At 43.6% G+C, this 20718-nt stretch overlaps 2 protein-coding genes across 2 annotated transcripts; one reads left to right on the top strand and one right to left on the bottom strand.

Annotated features, from left to right (window-relative positions):
- Positions 1-491: 491 nt before the first annotated feature.
- Positions 492-7810, top strand: LOC123044623 (probable mitochondrial import inner membrane translocase subunit TIM21). The gene is made up of 7 exons (XM_044467424.1): positions 492-742; positions 3371-3439; positions 4120-4295; positions 5445-5623; positions 6476-6524; positions 6613-6732; positions 7227-7810. Exons 1-7 carry the CDS (start codon positions 622-624, stop codon positions 7383-7385), a joined length of 873 nt encoding a protein of 290 aa, XP_044323359.1. The 5' UTR covers positions 492-621; the 3' UTR covers positions 7386-7810.
- A 438-nt stretch (positions 7811-8248) lies between these two features.
- On the bottom strand, positions 8249-9945 carry LOC123041166 (probable long-chain-alcohol O-fatty-acyltransferase 5). The gene has a single exon (XM_044463853.1). The coding sequence runs from the start codon at positions 9764-9766 to the stop codon at positions 8756-8758; it is 1011 nt and encodes a 336-aa protein (XP_044319788.1). The 5' UTR covers positions 9767-9945; the 3' UTR covers positions 8249-8755.
- Between the last annotated feature and the right edge of the window lie 10773 nt (positions 9946-20718).

Genomic DNA, 20718 nt, shown 5'->3' with positions numbered 1-20718 from the left:
TAGCGCACATACATACGTGGTAGAAGCAAGCCGAAGCTAGTTACTGACATCAGGATTTTCTTCAAGCTGATGCGAAAGCTCAAACAAACTGAAAAGGTCAATTCATAGCCACATCCGTTTGATAATAGCGCGGGCATCGACGCCTTCATAGGGCGCCACACGTCCTTGTGGACCCCATACATGGCTTCCTCATCGACCTTATCTTAAAAGGGAAGCAACGAATGGATGCAGAAGTCCATCTTTTCCTTCCAAGCATAATTCCGCGATAGAGCGGACGGATCGCAACCGTATGAAAACAAGTTGATCATTGCAACAAAGTGTGTGTTGCAAACCAAGAGAGCACACCATAGTGCTTGTGGCAATTGCCAAAGGCTGGCTGACTCGGTAACAGATTGGACGGCTGTCTCTGTGTCATCCAACGGCTGCAGAGGCGGCTGATCTGATCTAATCTTTACGCGGCCGACTCGTAGTGCCCAACTGAAAAACGCTCTATCCCATCACAAAAAGAAAGGGAAAAAGAGCTGGAAAACGATCTAAAGTCGTCTAACCCCCCTGGAAGGAGGGAGGAAATCCCTAATAACCCCCGGTCGCCTTTCCACGGCGAAAGGTATCCCGGCGGCGATGGCGGCGGCTGCGGCAAGGTCCGGATCCCGGCGCTTGTTCTCCATATCCGCCCTGGTGCCACCGAAGCCACCGAGCCCTCCCCCGAAGGCAGATCCCTTCGCCAGCCTCTTTGTTCCCGGTTTGATTCTTTCTTCCCCCTCCCCTTCTCCGTCTTCCATTATTTCCCCTTGACCACTCTCAGCTTTCTTGGCATCTAGAGATATACGCTTTACTAACATGGCAGTGGTCTTGCGGGATTGGCTAGAGTCAGGTAGGTGTCGTTTTGGCTGGGCAGTTCTCTAGTGAGGGCTTGATGATTATATAAGCTGGCGTCTCGGACATTAGACAACTTTTTGGTAGCATGTTCACAAAGTTTACATATTGAGTTGTGCTGTTGCAGCATTGCTTATTCAAGCTCTGCATTATTTTATGGATTCGGACTGCTTTATAATTACCCTTTTTATTCAATTATATAGATCTAATAGTTTGAAAAAAACATACAGAGGGTAGCATGGAGTAGTTGCAAATCATAGACATGAATTATGTTGAGTAACCCGAGCATATACATGTTCCGGCATTGTTCATGTGATGCGAACTAATCGCACAACTGGTTCTTATAAACTAATTTGAGGGAGAATTGTAAAAGGGTATCAAGTGTACCACCTTAGGAAATGAACTCTGTTCTGCATCCATGGATAACTAACTATGAACCATATGATGAAATTGTCTGATTTTTCTGGAAGAGTTAGACCTTGTGAAAGATACTCCATACATTGCTTAGATGGTACATAAAGATGGACCTATACACGAATCCGACCACATTTGTTCAATTCAGTCTCACGCCACACCGCGTCGTGGCAAACTCTATGGGTCTTCTGTTTATCTGTGACAAAGCCTACAGCAGAGCACTGTGATGTTAGATGAGCATCTTTCTCTTGGAATCATAAAAATTCTGCATGATCATGGAATGGAAGCTGACCACTCCTCTGAGATCCTACCATTCAACTGTTTGAGCTGAGACTACATATTGAAACTGAAAGATCGGTTGAATCAATGATGGACTAGCAGAACAGCGGCCCAGTTTGCAGGATGCATAATCCTGATTCTAACTACAATAGCAATCCCAATACTCCACTTTCTCTTCAGGCGCCTCTGTTCCATCTTTGGTTTCTTCTGCTTCTCACTGTCAACTTTATTATTTTCATTAACATACCATCACGAGCAGCGAAGGTGGTGATTGACTAAGCATCAGAAACTAGACCAGTGATGTTGCTCACTAGCAAATACTCCCTCCGTCCGAAAATACTTGTCATCAAAATGGACAAAAAGGGATGTATTTAGAACTAAAATACATCTAGATACATCCCTTTTTATTTATTTTGATGACAAGTATTTCCGGACGGAGGGAGTACCAAATTGGTGAGCAGTTCATGAGGAGATTGTGAAATTAAACCCAAATATTCAGTTATCTTAACTTGAGGCTGAAACTTCTCCAGTCTTGGTTCTTGCTTGATCCTACATGTGCACACAAGAAACTTTATAATATGAAAACCAGAAAATACTTTAGAAAGTACCAATTAAAGCCAGTGTAGTTATATAGACACTCTTGTGAGTACCATTTAAAGATATTGCAGTAACAGTGCAGACTTAAAATTTATCATAAGTTGTAATTAAATGCGTTAAATGTATTGGCGGCTGCTAGGCGCCATCCGGCTGTTGGGGAGGAATAAACATCCGCCTCCCCTGCCGTTGGATGCCCTTGATCAAAGCCACCTGTTCTCCTCCTTCTCCTCTCCACAGTACATGTTCAAAGCACCATCTTCAACTAGCGCTGCTGCTCGGAGTACTTGGCGCCACCGCAACGTGCCATCATAACATCACCGCTGCCGTCGAAACATGCCGGAGCGGCCATGTCACAGCCGCATCATCATCAAAAGCAGCTGAGACACGGTTGCAGCAATCGCGCCGCCGTTGCCGTCGAAGCAATCGAGACGTCTGTCGCAGCATCGCCATCGCAGCCTCGCCGGAGCAGCTGGGACGACATCGCAGCACCGTCGATGTCGTCGCAGCATCGGTTGCAACAACGCCGGAGCAGTCGGGCCAAGGATGCCGTCGAAGCAATCGAGACATCTGTCGCAGTATCCGTTGAAGCACACCAACGCAGCAACACCGGAGCAGCCTGGCCGCCATCGCAGCATCACCGGAGTAGCCGGGCCGTCGATGCAGCAGCGCCGCCGGCAAAGCACTTGCTGCCCGCAGCCCCGCAATGGTGCTCGCAGCAGCCTAGCCGGTCCACTCCCCTCGAAGCACTTGAAGGGCTTGCAGCACCCGGACCACCCTCGCAGCACCCCGCGCAACGCTTGAAGGAGCTCGTGGAGGCTTTTCATGGCGGACGATATCCAACGGGATAGAACAAAATAGAGATGGGGAAGAAGATGGGTTGACCAGGCGAATGGAAAATGGGTGGCTGAAAGAGATCCCGCCGAAGGATAAGTAGAGAGAGAGGATAAAGCGGTGGGCACGTGGGTGGGTCATCCACGGGACGCGTGTCGCACGGATGAGACGGCTGCTGAGAGGGCGTCTGCATCCGGTTGTTTTGAATCAGTTTCCAAATGTATTTCATCATATAGTTCCGCTTTCTATTTTGTGTCTTTTATTACACTTAGAAGTTTAATTTTGTTGCCCCTGTTTGAGTTGTTTCCTTTCATGTTGAACCTTCTGCTGTATGTAACGTCTGGATTATCACAGTATTAACAATGATTTATAGGGTTAAGCAAGCGAACAGTAGCTGATGGACTTAGGGGAGCTTTTGCAAAGTCTGGTGAAGTCGTGCATGGTATATTTTTCTTATACATTTAAACATTCATTCTTCACATGCTTGTATTCGTGAATGGTTCTGACATAATTGAGGACTAAAGTACAGCAAACAGATATAGCAAAGCACCGTAATTTATGTCTTGAGTTCGTGCAATACTATTCAATTTTACCAGAAGAACTATTGCACGAATATAATGCAGTCAGGATTTTGTTATTTTCTGCTAACACCTTTTAGCTATAACTAATCCATGGTATAATGGCACTTTCTGCAATTACCATGTGTCTATCCATAATTTATGCCTTAGATTCATGCAACTTTTTCAATTTGCCACAAGAATCATTAAGAATAGCTTCCATACACTTGTTTAGCGAATCTTCCTTGAAAATATTTGACATTTGCAATAGTACATGTATGAGTTTTCTACCCTTGATCAAATCAGCTAGAATGAAAAGGTAAACGTAAAACTCTAGAAGCAAAATTAGAAGGCAAATATAAAACTTGCCCTGTTTGCCTTCTGTACCAAACTAATGGTAGATGGATATTACGTATTATTGTTCTGCCTGTTCTATCCTTCAGTTAAGTTGGGTCTGTCAATGTGAATTGCTCCCTGTTTCCATTCAAAAGGTGTTAAATAACCATTTGACTTTTCTGTTCTTTGTTGTTAAATCTGGACTGACAGTTATTTCAATATCGTGCAGGTTCTCTTTTGACAAACCTTCCAGCATCATCTGTAAAAAAATCAAGGTGGTATATGATCAATGCAAACCGTTCAGGTCCTTTGACAGTGCGTAAAGAATACCGCAAAGTACTTCCTTCTTTCATAAGGCCATCTGCATCTTACTCCACACAAGCTTCAGAAAAAAGACCAAAACAGGTTTGTTAGCTAGTTCCGTTCCCCGATCTAATTTATTGAATATTGGTTTCTTGTGTATTTTCCTTCTTGTGATGACCGTTGGTAGGTTTCAGCAGTGACTGACAGTGTTGTCAATTGTTTGATCATGCTACTATAAATTATGTGTTGACTGTGGAATGTAGGAAACTATTAACCATGTCATTGCCCCCTCGTTACCATCTGCAGTAGTGACTAATGATCAGTTGTGCATACACATGCATAAGCTTTACTAGTTTTATTTCATGTTCGTAAGATTAAATGCTGTTGGGATCAGTGCATCAGGAAGCTGCTGCATCGTTATTGATCAATGCATATGCATTAGCACCTATAATGTGCTTTCGAACTATTTTTGTAGAATAGATTGTTAGGAGTTGCTGAAGGGGAGCCTTGGCGCAGTGGTAAAGCTGCTGCCTTGTGACCATGAGGTCATGGGTTCAAGTCCTGGAAACAGCCTCTTACAGAAATGTAGGGAAAGGCTGCGTACTATAGACCCAAAGTGGTCGGACCCTTCCCTGGACCCTGCGCAAGCGGGAGCTACATGCACCAGGTTGCCCTTTTTAGATTGTTAGGAGTTGCTCAAATGCTATGAGAATGGAACGATGTTGCATATACTGAAAAGGTTCTGTTTCATTGTTCATATCAGTATAGGTAGGTGCTTAATCTTCTTTCCGATAAAGCATCTTGATGTTGTGACATCAGATAACAAGCTCCTCCTTTACCTACACAAGATTTCTTGATAAGGCATGAATTATTGATCTAATAGGGAAAACTAATTATGTTAGTTATAGACTACAGTTTATCTGAAACTCTGAAATCTTGTCTATTCTCTTCGTTTATTCATTGACAACAGTTTGCCGCAAAAGGGCTGAGTACTGTGTATTTACTCTCCCCTCAACAATATTAATCACCTAACACCTGCATTTTCAGTTTTTGAGGCCCATTGTTCATGCATTTCTTCGTCTACACTTTAAATTTAAAGTAAACTTTATATGATTCTGTTAGTTGTTTCCTTTTTTTTGAACATGTTAGTTGTTTCCTTTTTCCTATTTCGTGAACATATTTTTCTTATGGTGCATGCCACCTTGGGTCATTTTTTTATTGCTTATAGAAGACTGCCACCTTTATCCTCAGGAGAGAACAGACTTGACGACTGTTGAAGATCCCTTTAATGCGCCTACCTACAATATACCTGAGAAGCCAGTGACATTTGTCGAGGGCGCCTCTTACAGTGTTGTAATACTTGCTGGGCTTGGAGTTGCTGCATTGGCTGGATACGCTGTTTTCAAAGAGCTTATATTTGAACCAAAAGAGTATGTAATTTGTGTTTTTCTGATTGAACTTAAGATGCCAAATAGCGCAATTAGTAAGAAACATGATAATACATATGGCCATGTGGGCATGTTTACTGCCAAAATTTGGAATCCCCATCACTACAATAAAATATGAAAATGTTTTTCATGATGGATCTAACGACACAAATTTGGTATTGTATAAACTTGATCAAACATGGACAACTTTGACTTTTGGCAAAACTAGTACACCTTATATTTTGAAACAGAGGGAGTATCAGATACACAAGATAATAAGTAAATCAGGCAGGATTATCAAGTATGCGACGACTGATAACCTGCTAAACAAAATCTCCACCGCCAAGTTATTTACTTGGTCAGCTTCAGGGAGAAGCTGAGTAGCAGGAGCAGACCAGGTTAATAAGTACTCCACAAGATATGCCAACAATAGAGTTGGTTATGAAAGAGCACTTAGTTTGCCGCAAGTTTGGACTATCTACCGTCAAGTATATCAACCAAGCAATAAGGTTGGCACAAAATACAAACCAATGGGAGAAATAGCATACATGTGTCAGCAATAAATATACTAAGAGAAAACCATTGTATTGTAAATGTTTGATATTTTATTCCATAGTCTAGGTCAAACATATATATGTTTGACTTTCACAAAATTGATGCACCTTGTCTTCTGAAATGGAGGGAGTAAGAAGTTTTGTATCGCCTCTGTTTTTTTTCCGTATCACAGGGTTATTGTTGTTGCTTTATGCCTAAGCATGCCTCTGTAGTTTACGCCATTCTTATTTCTGGAAAATGCCTGTGTTATTCCCTTGTAATGTGAATGGGAAATTGCCTAATGTTGTTACCATTCTACAGGTACAAGATTTTTGGGAAAGCTCTAGCAAGAGTTCAGAGTGATAGCCAGGTTTGTGGCCGTTCGTGTTATTTCTATTGTCCCCTGGCATATTTGTTGTTCCTCTCTTAGTATACTTGGTCTCTCGCATGTTTGTCAGGTTACAGCCAAAATTGGTTACCCTATAACTGGTTATGGTACGGAATCCAGAAACCGTGCAGCTCGGCAGCGCATCCAAAACAGGGTTTGGACAGATGAGGATGGTGTTGAACATGTGGAGGTAGCATAAATTCCTGTCTCTAGTCTCTACAGCCATGTGTTCTTTGATTATGCGTCTTACTTGCACATCAAGATAATGGTAGCTAAGTCAATGAAAATGGACAAGTTTACCGTGAGGGGCTGCAACAGTTAGGGTGACACTTATTCTCTGACAGTTCGTTAGCAGCATATGGTAATGAACCAATGACTCCCCTTGGCCAGGAGAAAGCTTCCAAAATGACAACATAGGGAGAGAAACAGAGATGAAAGCAAACAAGTTTTTTTTTCCTTCTAAAATCAGTCTCGAATCATGATTAACGATAATACTTACTAGTAAAGAGAGTTTTAGTATGTAGTGGACCCTGGCAAGTTTATATGCTTTCAGATGCTCTACTAATTGGCTAAGCAAGGGACACTAGGATGGCATTGATGTCAATTCACGTAGTAATTTACATAGTTGTAGCGGCAAGTCTTTGAAGTTAGCTGATCAGTTGAAATTCACATGCATCATTTCAGGTAGGCTTTCATATCCGAGGGCCGCATGGAGCTGGAAAGGTGTTTGCGGAGATGTTCAAAGACAGCTCCGACAGGACATGGAAGTTCACGTTTCTTCTCGTCGAGATTACGTCACCGCGACCCGCACAAATCATGTTAGAATCTTACCTACCAGCATAGGGATGCAAGAGACAACATCAGCCAGCAGCGGCACATCTATGCGACACTTCATTTTACATCCTATCTCCAATGGCCTGCATCTGATGTTAAATACCCGTCCTCGGATTAAAGAAGTTGTGAATTTTGAACTTTCCCGAAAGCATAAGTAGGAGGAAGATGAACCATCAGAGCTGCTGACCATCTCTAGTATCTTAGACATGGTGTACCGTGCAAGGACCTTGATGTTGTTGCTTTGTTTAGCTGAAAGGCGCGCAGGCACATGTATACAAGCCATCTTTCCTGATGCTCCTCAAACAACATGGAACGGAGCGAGTGATCCTTCATCTATCGAGTTGTGGTCTCGTTTCAGGCAGTTTTAATGATGCCTATGGATTTCATGCAAACCTCCAATGATGTCCAAATAGCAATAATATCTGGTTACATTACGGCTCTCAAGCCTGGGGTTCCAGGCATGTATGAAGTGATCTTCAATACAAGTGTGCATGTTTCTTTACCATTGCTAAAATTCAGTTAAAGCCTAGAGACGGTAAAAGTACCGCACACGCGGGACTCCACTGGAGTAGATACAGCTCAATAGTCAAACTACGGCATAAGTTTGTTTTTTTCCGGGGGAAACTACGGCAACAAAAACGAAAATATTTCCTCCACTGAAACGACGGTCAATTTTAATGAGTTCTATACTATTCGCGCGATGCTCACCGGTGGGAAACGGATCCTCTAACATCCTCAAGGGATGTCACGTAAGCTACAGTAAATGTGACATCCCTCCTTCACATTCATATGATTAAGCCTAAAATAATTATAATTAATTTGTAAATTACAAATCTACTCTATACATTTACAAAAATTACATACAAACAAAATTATGATGTAATAAAATGATTTTTGATTTATTTTTGTATATGCTACAGTAAATCCGCATAGTGGTTGCTACAGTAACCCTGACATCCCTTCTTCGTTTCACACATGCATTTTACTGTAGCTTCGTGACATCCCTTGGATGTTAGAGGATCCACTTCCCACCGGTGGGCCTTTGCACCCCTTGCGGGTGTCAAAAGGGGAAACGATAATATGCCTTCCTGGAGAAGGAGATCACGAAACTTGTTTTCTTGCCCTGTGATGCTCTCGTTTGTGCGGCGTGCACACCACAGCAACCACTAGTACTCCTACATGACAATCCCATGACCAAAATGCATTCGCGTACTGCCGCGAGATGAGATTCTAATCTGCCCATCTGTGGAAATGCGCCGAAATCGATCGTGATTTACGGACCACGACGTGATTGTAAACCAAACTCGATCGGAATCACCATGGCGGAACTGCCAAACTCAAAGTACAGCCTGCCGCCATGTTCGTCGTGAGGTACACCATCAGGTCCAAACCAGGCGTGCCGCCAGCCTCCGCACAGCCGCCTCCAGCAAGGCCAGCATGCCCTCGCACTCGGCGACGATGGCCTTGTCCAGCCCGCTCCGTATCACGGGCGCGAAGAAGAGCCAGGACGCGGTCCCCGTCACGAACGCCAGCGTGGCCGCCGTCGCCGCCACGCGCGGCGGCCGCCATGCGCCGCTCCGCCTCACCCACCACCGCTCGGCCACCACGCACGCGCCGTGGAGGACGAAGAACGCGGTCACCTCCCCCGTGCCGGCCTGCAGCGTGATGTAGTAGAACATGACCTCGTGCATGAGGCCCGACACGAGGAACGTGGCGAGCACGCCGGCGGAGTAGCCGAGGCGGGCGCGCACGGGGCGGTACACGCTCGGCCGGAGCGCCCCGGGGACCATGAGGTTCCACCGGCGGCCCCAGAAGTCGCGGAGGGACGAGGCGAGGTACGGCCGGTCGAACTGCGGCTCCAACTCCGCGCCGAGCAGCGTCCGGGCGAACGCCGCGGCGGACGCCAGGAAGAGCTCGAGCATCAGGTAGACGTGCGCACCGTCGAACGCGACCACGGCGTACGCCGGCATCCTCGCCCGGAGGCCACGGAGCGAGACGAGCGCGGCGAAGAGGGCCGCCTTGGCCGCGTAGGACAGCAGGAACCCTGGAGGGAGGGACCGCGAGGCCTGCGCTCTGTCCCGGACATTGATGGGGAGCGCGGCGCAGGCGGCGAAGCGGACGGCTGGGAGGGCCGGGTGGAGCGGGCCGTGGCCGGCGGCGAGGAGGAGAAGCTTGAAGCCGCAGAGCCAGACGAGGAAGAAGGCGGAGATGGTGCGGAGGTGGATGGAGGAGAAGGTGAAGGGGAGGACGGGGAGGAGGAGGAGCACCGGGAGGAGCGCGGCGAGGCGGGGGAGGCCGGGGCCCAAGCGCGAGGCGGCGAGGCGCGCGTAGGCCATGGCCGCGGCCACGGCGGCCGAGACCAGTGCAAGGCTGGCTAGCTCGGACGCCATGCTGCGCTCGATGAGCACAGCCGCTGCTGACCTGCTGACCTGCTGAGATCTGGATGGACTCCAACGTCAAAACGATGATCCAATGAAGGTGTAATGCCAAACCAATGATCTGAAGAAGGATTAAAGAAAGGCGAACGCTTTGGTGTGGGATGCTTAGGGATGTAAACGGATCGGATCGGATTGGATAATGCTTGTACCATATCCTTTACCATTTTTTTTGGCCGGATTCGGAGCGGAGCGGATAATGACCGGATGCGGATTCGAATGCGGATTATGTCGGACTACGGATTCGGAGCGGAGGCGGAGCAAATTCGGACCGAAAACAAACAAAAATTATCGGATGATACGTGCAAAGACATGATTTATTTCTACTAAGCAAACAATATGAAAACATGTTTTCATCCAAGCGCATAACGCTAGAGAGTGGCATTTTAAAGTTATAAATCACCAGTATAGCAACAATATGCAGTACCGATAATATGCTGATAGCATTACACATAGTGTCCAAGACGAAGGTCGTACTTAAGAAATATTTAATTCAATCGAAGTTTTTATTTATTATGAAAGGCAAGTATCCAATCAAGTATGTAGAAGCCGGTAATCATCCTTGATTTCTCTTCAACATGGTGTTCTTCCAATCCACTGGCATCCCCATGTGAGAATGATAAGAGATATTAGATCATTAGATGCTACACTTGACAGTAAGAGAAATTATTGATACTTAGCTGTGGACAATTAAGTAGTTCGGACACACATGCATCAGTTCTGAGGTGTATATATCCACATGATTAATTTGTAACTCTTAGAGTACGTGTATATAGTGAGAAGAGAAAGATCAAGCATCAGATATTGAATGCATCGATGCACATACTATACATAGATGACTAATTCAAGAAGCACGTACTATACATAGATGACTAATTCAATTATATTGATATCTGGTCGGTAACTAGCAACATACATATCCAATCATGATTCATGAGTACAGATGTATATATATATATATATATGTAAATATAATCTGATCGGCATGTGATTCGTAACTAGCAAGTAGCAGCACACATATAAAAGGCATATATCAGTAAAACTAATCCATATGTGCAAAGAGGATACAGGCTGGTAATATATACTAATATACATCAGAGAATTGTTGGTACAACTGCGTACCTAAACTTCTTGCTCCTGATGCACTTGATCAGCCTCTTATTCAATATCCGTTCCTTTATTATCCTATGTATCAGCAGCATGCAATTTAAGGAAAATATTGTTATTACTTTAGAAAAATAAAATAGCAGTAATGTTGAAGAGGTAATCAGACATACTTGCATAGCTAGCCTCTCCCCTAAAGTTGAAGTACTCATGGTATAATCGAAATTGTCATCATCACTGTCAGCTTCTGCTTGTTGCTACAAAGTCCAGGGAAAATATTGGCATTAGATCATGTATAGGGCATTAATGATCATGAAGGCAAGTCTCTTCCAAAATAAGTAAGAGTGGTAGAGAGGGCAGAGCCTTACCTTTTCGTCAAGCTGTTCCTCAAGACTCATATTAGCAACAAGTGTTTCCACAACCTCCAGATCGTTCACAATAGAACCAAGTCTATCCCCTTTTTTATTGTTATTTTTCCTAGATGCAGCAACCCAGTCTTTTGTACATATTAATGCTTCTACCACATAGGGATCAAGACGACTGCGAAATGGATCAATAACACGACCACCGGCACTGAAAGCTGCTTCCGAGGCAACAGTGGACACTTGTATGGCCAAAACATCACGAGCAAGCATTGATAACACAGGATATACATCTTGATGTGTTTTCCACCATGATAAGATATCAAAGTTCTCAAAAACAACCTTTGAAAGCCTTACTGTAACTTTTGCCATGTACTTATCCAAGTCAGTGTCACCTTCATTGGACCCATGAGTGCCCTGCTAAGACAGAAAATAATCATCTTCATCTTCTACCATAAGATCAGTATTGCCTTCTTGAGAAGTGGTAGTACAGCTAGGTCCATCAGTGCTTTGTGCATATTCATTCTGATATGCTTGGTACATCTGCTTCACAGCAATAATCAACTCTTCTACTTTACCACAATACAGTAGTTCCACATGAACCTTTCTCATGTAATGTTCAATTCCACTTCTCTTGTATATAGGGTCAAGAAAGAAGGCAACCGCAAGAGCAAGATTTGACTTCCTCCAGTACTTATCAAATTTAGTTTGCATAGAACCTGCCATCTTTTTAATAGTAGTATCACTACTCTTACGCCAACCAGAAATTAAAGCCTTGATCTCACAGAAGCCTTTGTAGAATAAGTTTGCTGTTGGATATTGATTACCTGATAGCAGAGTAGTGAGATCATCAAACTTCTTCAAGCATCTACAAAGGGTAAGCGCCTTGTCCCAATCATCAGCTGTTGGAGCAAACTTGTCAAACTTCTTTTTGTCAATCTCATGCAACCTATCAAAGGCCTTCTTATAATATAGGGCATCACTCAACATGTGGTAGGTAGAATTCCACCTTGTTTGGACATCCAGCCGTAGACCTTTTTCTGTGGACAACCCACACTCAGATGCACACTTATAGAATTCCTCCTCCAACTGAGGCGACGATTTTACTACCAAAACAAATGCCTTAACACCCCAAACTGCATTTGAAATCTGATCAAGACCATCTCTAGCAACCAAATTAAGAACATGATTTGCACATCTCACATGAAAGAATTCACCATCACAAACTAGAGGGGAATACTCTTTCAGTTTACTAATGACATGTTTAACACAAACTTCATTTGAAGATGCATTGTCCAAAGTAAGAGAAAACATTTTTTTCTCAATAAACCAGCGCAAAATGCAAGCAATAAATTCTCCAGACATGTTGAGACCAGTATGGCGCCCTTCTACATGCATAAATTTGATGATCATTTTCTGAATAATCCATTCATCATCAATCCAATGCACAGTGACACACATGTACCCTTTATTCTGATTTGATGTCCACATGTCCATTGTGGTGCTAAAATGCCAGTTAATTGTTTTGAAATACTCATACAACTTATCCTTTTCTATTTCAAACATAGCCACTATTTCATTTTTAACTGTGTTACGATTCTTGAGAGGAAATGAAGGGCGCAAGGATTTGATGAAGTCACGGAAATATTCATGCTCAATAATATTGAAGGGATATTCATGCATGATTATTGCCAAGTAGAGCTTTCTCAAGGAAGACTCTTGATCATACTTATAAGCCTCAACAGCAACAGAACCATGTTCCTTCTTCTCTACTTTGAGCAACTGGGTGCGTCGGTGCGTCGGTTCAATGTTTAAATCAGGTTGTGTTGCCAAGTGGATCTTGTATAAATGTTAAGGAATTTGTGTACAGGATCTTGTATAAATGTTCAGGAATAAGTGTTGGCCGAAACCAAATACTACTGTCTCTGTCTGTCTCCTCTGTTTTCCAGTATTCTATTTTTGTCTGAAAGTCTGAAGCATACGTCTTTCTGAAACACAGCATGTGTGTGAGTCCACAAAAAGAAGACAGAGGCGAGAGAGATTGTGAGGGTCTGATGATTCAGCAAGACTTGTAGGCGCAAGAAGCTAACCCAAGGCCCAAGCAAGCAAGCAATCAGATTGATTTCTAGAGCTAGCTACTGGATTCATTGCTTTCAACCTGGTGAGTTTAGAGGAGTATGTGCGTACGTGCTACTGGTCAAGTTCTATCAGTGTGTTACCAATGGCGAGCTGCGTCGATGCGAACCCACGTCGGACCCATGCCGATCGCCATCAAGATTCAAGGCGACGGACGTTTCCCATCGTCGCTTCCAGGCTGCCGATCATGGCCGTGAGAAGCGTCGGCCACGCCCGTCGAGGCTCTATGATGTTGGAGTGCCTTTTGCCGTGGTGTGGGCGTGCTGCTGCTCACGGCGTCCATTGACAGCCGGACATGATCATAGATAGGATCATCGTTGCTCTAACTTGCGCAAGACTATGTGCATCTAAGAATTCACTTACCTCTGTTGTTGGCACCAACTGATTGGCCACGGGCATCTTTGACCATCGTTCAACCACCGGACTATCGAGAGATCAGAGATGCAGCTGGCGGCCAGGGAGAAGCAACAATGCAAGATGGCGATGGAGAGAGGGTATGATATGATGCGCTATCACCGTCGGCCGATGTGCTACCAATTTTACAAGCGGTGATTGCGTACGAGATTATGGTAGAGTATATGGGGAGACTGCAAATCAACAATTATTAACTTAAATGGGTGGGCATATGGACCAGCTCGTCTGGGCTTATTTTATCGGATATAATCCGATTTTCTTACCTCGGATAATCCGCAAAAAATAGCGGATAATCCACATCCGTCGGATACTAGTGATACCAATCCGCTACCATATCTGCCGGATATCCGATTGATTGAAATCCGTATCCGCATCCATATCCGGCGGATTCACATAATTGCATACCATATCCTAAAAAACGGATGCGGATGCGGATTCGGCGCGGAAATTATCCGTACCATTTACATCCCTAGGGATGCTTATGTATAGTCTGCCTAGAGAGGTAAGTTGCCAGAAAATTGAATTTGGGTCAGTCGTTTTTCTCGGCCGTTGATTGCTGCTCTAAGATTCCTGTTATCTTTTGTTTTTTGTTGTGTGGTGACTTGTTTTGGGCTGGGAATTTGTTGGATGAGTCAATACCTTAATGGGCCGAGGCCCGTTAACTGGGCAACCAAGAGCTCTATCTAGCCCACTCGACAAACCAGCCATCCCCTTTCTCCCTTTGCCTTTTCTGTTTTTTTTAATGTTTATGCCCTTTTTCTTTTGTTTTTTTTGTTTTTAGTATTTTTTTCCTTATCAGTATTTTTGTGATGTTTGATGAGTGTAAATGTATTCATGCAAGTGCTACTCATGTAATATCAATGTCACTATTTCATTCTTACTTATAAACAATATTATTTTTATTTTATCTTCCTTTTTATTTTATCTTAATTTTTATTTTAGTTTCCTTGTTCTTTAAAGGTAACACCAATTCCGTATTATAAAAGCGCATCTTTTTTGTAAATTGTGTGCAAATTTTGTCATGTTTTAGTATTTATTTTATTTTACTTCTTCTCAAGGGTTAATACCGTTTCCACTAATTCATTCTTACTAAGATAATTTTATTGGTTTGAATTCGTTTTAGTTTTTATTCAGTTTCTTTCTTCATAAGGGGTAATACCAATCCCACCAACCCATTCATTCTTAGGGCACTTCTATTAGCCAAAATTTCGCCATTATATGCTTATTCTTGCATATTAGAGAAAGCGCAATTCCTGTATAAATTCTATGCAAATTTCGTCATTATTTTTTTATTAAAAGGGTAATACCAATGCCACTAATTCATTTTTCCTTATAAACTTCAATATTTTAATTTTATTTGGTTTTATTTTAGTTTCGTTCTTCTTAAAGGGTAACAACGTTGCCACTAATTCATTCTTTCCCAGAAAACTTCATTATTTTGATTTTTTTTGTATTTTATCTTTTATTTTTCTTCTTCTTAAAGGGTAATACCATTGCCACTAATTCATTTTTCCCTAAGAAACTTCATTGTTTTGATTTTGTTTTATTTTTATTTTTTCTTTGTTTTTAAGGGCAATACCAAATGTCACTAATTCATTCCTTCTTAGGGAACTTTCATTCTTGTGAAAATTACACTATTATATGCTTATTCTTGCTAATTATGAAAAGGCGCAATTTTGCTGTAATTTGTGTGGAATTTTTTCATTATTTGTTTTATTTTCTTTCTTCTTAACCAGTATTGACAATGTCACTAATTCATTGCTTCTTAGAAAACTTCATTTTTTCCATTATTAAAAATTTCATAGGAAACTTCATTATTCTTAGATTTGTTTTGGAAAACCTTCATTATTATACGCATTGGCGGAGGTACATGTAGGTAACGTTTGGTTGCATTGCTGGGTAGGCTATACTTAAGCTAGCCCAGCTAGCCTAGCCCAGCTTTGCCAGCCTTGCCGTAAGCTACGCATTTGGATGCATCACTTTTGCTGGCAGTTACGTGCCTGTACGTGCGGGTCAACGTGGACCTTCTTTTGTGCATGCTCGCTTGCCATTGAGAGCGAGCCGATTCGGCTCTCCGCGGCGGGCGAGGTTTTCCTGGCCTAGCGAGGCTAGCTGGCCCCTAAAAGCCAGGTTTTTTTAGCGGTACCAAACGCTAGTCCTTGCCTAGCGAGGCTATAACTGATTTGCCGGAGAAACCAAACACACCAGTACTCTTGCAGGGGGCCATGCCCCCCCTCAACCTTGACAAAAAAATTGGTCCCCTCAGCGATTGATGTATTTGCCTTTCACCCATTCAGCGTTTCCTGTGTAGCTCCGCCACCAATTATATGCATATTAGAAAAATTGTAATTCCTGTGTAAATTGTGTGCATGTTTTGCCATTATTTACGCGAAAAGTCTAAGCACTCACGCTATTATACATGCACCGTCTCCTCTGCCGTCTATTGGGCTATCTGGTTGGCGTGTAATTGAGCTACCTTCGAAAAGAAGCAAATTAAGGCTTTTTTTGAGATAGTGTTTTCTCTATGTTCTTTTCTGCTATATTGGAGAGGGCTGCAGCAAGGAGATGCTGCCAGGGAGTTGCGTACGGATGCGGAGATGATCAGAGCAAGCACGATGCAGCCGATGAAGATGTGTGATGCTGCCAAATGACCGATCCAAGATTCTTGATGCTCGTGCTACCTTGATGGGGAGGTGACTGTCATGCGCGGCTACCTTTGTTTCGTCTTGCTGGGATAGTTTGGGATCATTCGGCTTGCATGCCGCTGCCTTGCTTATGGCTGTTTTTGGAGATGTAATAGGCTAGACTCTATTTTGTGCTACCATGTTTTCGCCCCATAACACTCGTTTCGACGATGAGCGAGTGTGGTGGGTTTTCTTGTAGTGCTTGAACTCGCTCTACCTCTTACTCTCCTCCTGACTTTTCCCTTGGAACTGGTTGTATTTCTTTTCTTTGCAATGGAAAGAGGTAAAGCCTAGTGCAGAAAAAAACATGCACCATCTCCTCCACGGTCACCTTCTAGGTGGACACACACCTACATATGTACTCTCTCCGTTTCTAAATATATGTCTTCTAAAGACTTTAACAAATGACTACATACAAAGCAAAATGAGTGAATCCACACTCTAAAATATGTCTATATACATCCGTATGTGGTAGTCCATTTCAAATCTCTAAATATATTTAGAAACGGATGGAGTATATTAAGCTACATGACTTAGAAACCTGCATGCTAAGCTAAACCAATCCAGCACATCACAAGCCCAACTAATTTTCACCAGAACCATTGCGAGGAGTACAACAAACACTCACATACCCTAGGAGAAAAAAAATGAACACTCACATGCATGGTGTAGCAACTGGGTTGGGTCTCTCTGATTGTTTGGTCTCGTACGGTGTAACATAGACGCATGCAATCGGTTTGAGAGCAACTCTAGCAGGCCCCGCAAAATCCCGACCCACAAAGCGCATTTGCAGTTTGACGCAGATCTCGTTTGCGGGTCGAAAACGTGCGCAGCCGAACAGAAACCATATATGGAACTGCATAATTTGAAAAAAAAGTTTTGCGGGAGAAATTGCAACCGTAGTAGTTCATCCCATACTACATATACTACATGATCAAACACTAATACATTAGAACCACTAGTTCATACTACATACTACATTCACTACTAGTACTAGAGGGGGTGGGGATCTCACGGCGGCGGGCTCGCGGCCATGGACGACGTGGTGGAGGAGCTCAATCCTCCTCGTCGGAGCTGCCGAGGTCGATGTACTTCCGTTTCTGCTCCTCGCGGATGCGCCGCCACTTGATACGTCTCCAACGTATCTATAATTTTTATTGTTTCATGCTATTATATTACCTGTTTTGGATGTTTATGGGCTTTACTTTACACTGTTATATCATTTTTGGGACTAACCTATTAACCGGAGGCCCAGCCCGAATTGCTGTTTTTTGCCTATTTCAGTATTTCGAAGAAAAGGAATATCAAACGAAGTCCAAACGGGATGAAACCTTCGGGAGCGATCTTTTGGAACAAATGCAAACCAAGAGACTTGGAGTGGACGTCAAGCAACAAACGAGGTGGCCATGAGGGTGCCCGGCACGCCCTAAGGGGGTGGGCGCGCCCCCACCCTCATGGGCCCCTCGAGGCTCAACCGACGTACTTCTTTCGCCTATATATACTCCCGTACCCTGAAAACATCGGAGGGCACCACGGAAACCTAATTCCACCGCCGCAACCTTCTGTATCCGCGAGATCCCATCTTAGAACCTTCGTCGGCGCTCCGTCGGAGGGGGAATCGACCACGAAGGGCCTCTACAGCAACACCATAGCCCTTCCGATGAGTTGTGAGTAGTTTACCACAGACCTTCGGGTCCATAGTAATTAGCTAGATGGCTTCTTCTCTCTCTTTGAATCTCAATACCAAGTTCTCCTCGATCTTCTTGGAGATCTATTCGATGTAACACTTTTTGCGATGTGTTTGTCAAGATCCAATGAATTGTGGGTTTATGATCAAGTTTATCTTTGAGAAATATTTGAATCTCCTCTGAATTCTTTTATGTGTGATTTGTTATCTTTGCAAGTCTCTTCGAATTATCAGTTTTGTTTGGCCTACTAGATTGATCTTTCTTGAAATGGGAGAAGTGCTTAGCTTTGGGTTCAATCTTGCGGTGTCCTTTCCCAGTGACAGCAGGGGCAGCAATGCACGTATTGTATTGTTGCCATCGAGGATAAAAAGATGGGGTATATATCATATTGCATGAGTTTATCCCTCTACATCATGTCATCTTTCTTAATGCTTACTCTGTTCTTATGAACTTAATACTCTAGATGCAGGCAGGAGTCGGTCGATGTGTGGAGTAATAGTAGTAGATGCAGAATCGTTTCGATCTACTTGTCACGGACGTGATGCCTATATAGATGATCATGCCGAGATAATCTCATAACTATGCGCTTTTCTATCAATTGCTCGACAGCAATTTATTCACCCACCGTAATACTTATGCTATCTTGAGAGAAGCCACTAGTGAAACCTATGGCCCCCGGGTCTATCTTTTATCATATAAGTTTCCCATCTACTTTTATTTGCATCTTTTATTTTCCAATCTATATCATAAAACACCAAAAATATTTATCTTATCTTATTATCTCTATCAGATCTCACTTTCGCAAGTTACCGTGAAGGGATTGACAACCCTTTATCGCGTTGGTTGCGAGGTTCTTGTTTGTTTGTGTAGGTGCGTGGTAATTTTGAGGAGCCTCCTACTGGATTGATACCTTGGTTCTCAAAACTGAGGGAAATATTTACGCTACTTTGTTGCATCACCCTTTCCTCTTCCAAGGAAAAACCAACGCAGTGCTCAAGAGGTAGCACCACTCGTCGTCCTTCTCCTTGGAGGCAAGGTTCGCCGCGACCGCCTGCTGGAACATGAGGTTGTCAAGCTCCTCGTCGTTGTGCCGGTGCTCCGCCTCCTTGTGCAAGCTACGTTCGGCTATGGCGGTCGCGACCGCGTCGACATCGGTGATGAAGTCCTCGGGCCCGACGACACCATGGCGCACGATCTCCTCGGGCTCCTGCTTGACAGTGACGACCTCGATCTCCTCCGGCTCCTCTGACCACTCCCTCTTCATGGGGAGAAGGCTCGCGCCGGAAGAGGAAGAGCTCGCGGCGTGGGAAGAGCTCGTGGCGAAGGAAGGTCGCACGGTGGAGGAGGGCGTATGCCCGTGCCGATGGTCGTATTCCTTCGTCTCGCGGATGCGGAAGCTCCCGGCGGCGAGAGGCCCTGGTTCATCCACTCCCTTGCCCCACGCTTCCTCGTGGCGTTCGAGCGAACACGCCGCTCGCGCTCGGGGTCATCGCCGCCGCCGGATCTACTCCCGGAGCCGCGACCGGAGCTTCACATGCGACCCTACATGGCGGCTGGAGGCGGAATGCGACTCACCGGCGGCGAGAAATGTGAGGAGTGGAGCGGGGAATTGTGGAGAGACACAGCGGTGGGGGGATTGGGATTCGACCCGCAAAAGCATCGCAAACCCGTAGATATACTGGTTCGGGGGGGATAGGGATTTGACCCGCAAAAGTACCATGAACCCGTAGATAATTATGGAAATTCCTACAACAACTCTTATGGAAATTTTAATAAGATGCCCTCTGATTTTGAGAATAGTTTTAAAGAATTTATGATCTCTCAAAAGAATTTCAATGCTTTACTTGAAGAAAAATTGTTTAAGGTTGATGAATTGGCTAGGAACATTGATAGGATCTCGCTTGATGTTGATTCTTTGAAACTTAGATCTATTCCACCTAAGCATGATATCAATGAGTCTCTCAAAGCCATGATAATTTCCATTGATGAGTGCAAAGAAAGAACCGCTAGGATGCATGGTAAGAAAGATTGCTTTACAAAAGCGTGTTCTTCTAGTTTCCATGAAAATAATGATGAAGATCTAAAAGTTATTGATGTGTCTCCTATTAAGTCCTTGTTTTGCAATATGAATCTTGATAATGATGGGACTGGAGATGAGTCAACTTTATTTAAAAGGCGTCCCAATGATTCGGAGTTTTTAGATCTTGATGCTAAATTTGGTAAAAGTGGGATTGGAGAGGTCAAAACTTTACATAGCAATGAACCCACTATTATGGATTTCAAGGAATTTAATTATGATAATTGTTCTTTAATAGATTGTATTTCCTTGTTGCAATCCGTGTTGAATTCTCCTCATGCTTATAGTCAAAATAAAGCCTTTACCAAACATATCGTTGATGCTTTGATGCAATCTTATGAAGAAAAACTTGAATTGGAAGTTTCTATACCTAGAAAACTTTATGATGAGTGGGAACCTACTATAAAAAATTAAAATTAAAGATCATGAATGCTATGCTTTG

The sequence above is a fragment of the Triticum aestivum genome, chromosome 2B, assembly GCF_018294505.1.
Source record: "Triticum aestivum cultivar Chinese Spring chromosome 2B, IWGSC CS RefSeq v2.1, whole genome shotgun sequence".
Classification (NCBI taxonomy): Eukaryota; Viridiplantae; Streptophyta; class Magnoliopsida; order Poales; family Poaceae; genus Triticum; species Triticum aestivum.
Note: the sequence above shows the minus strand (reverse complement) of the source record. Positions and strands in the feature narration are given on the sequence as shown.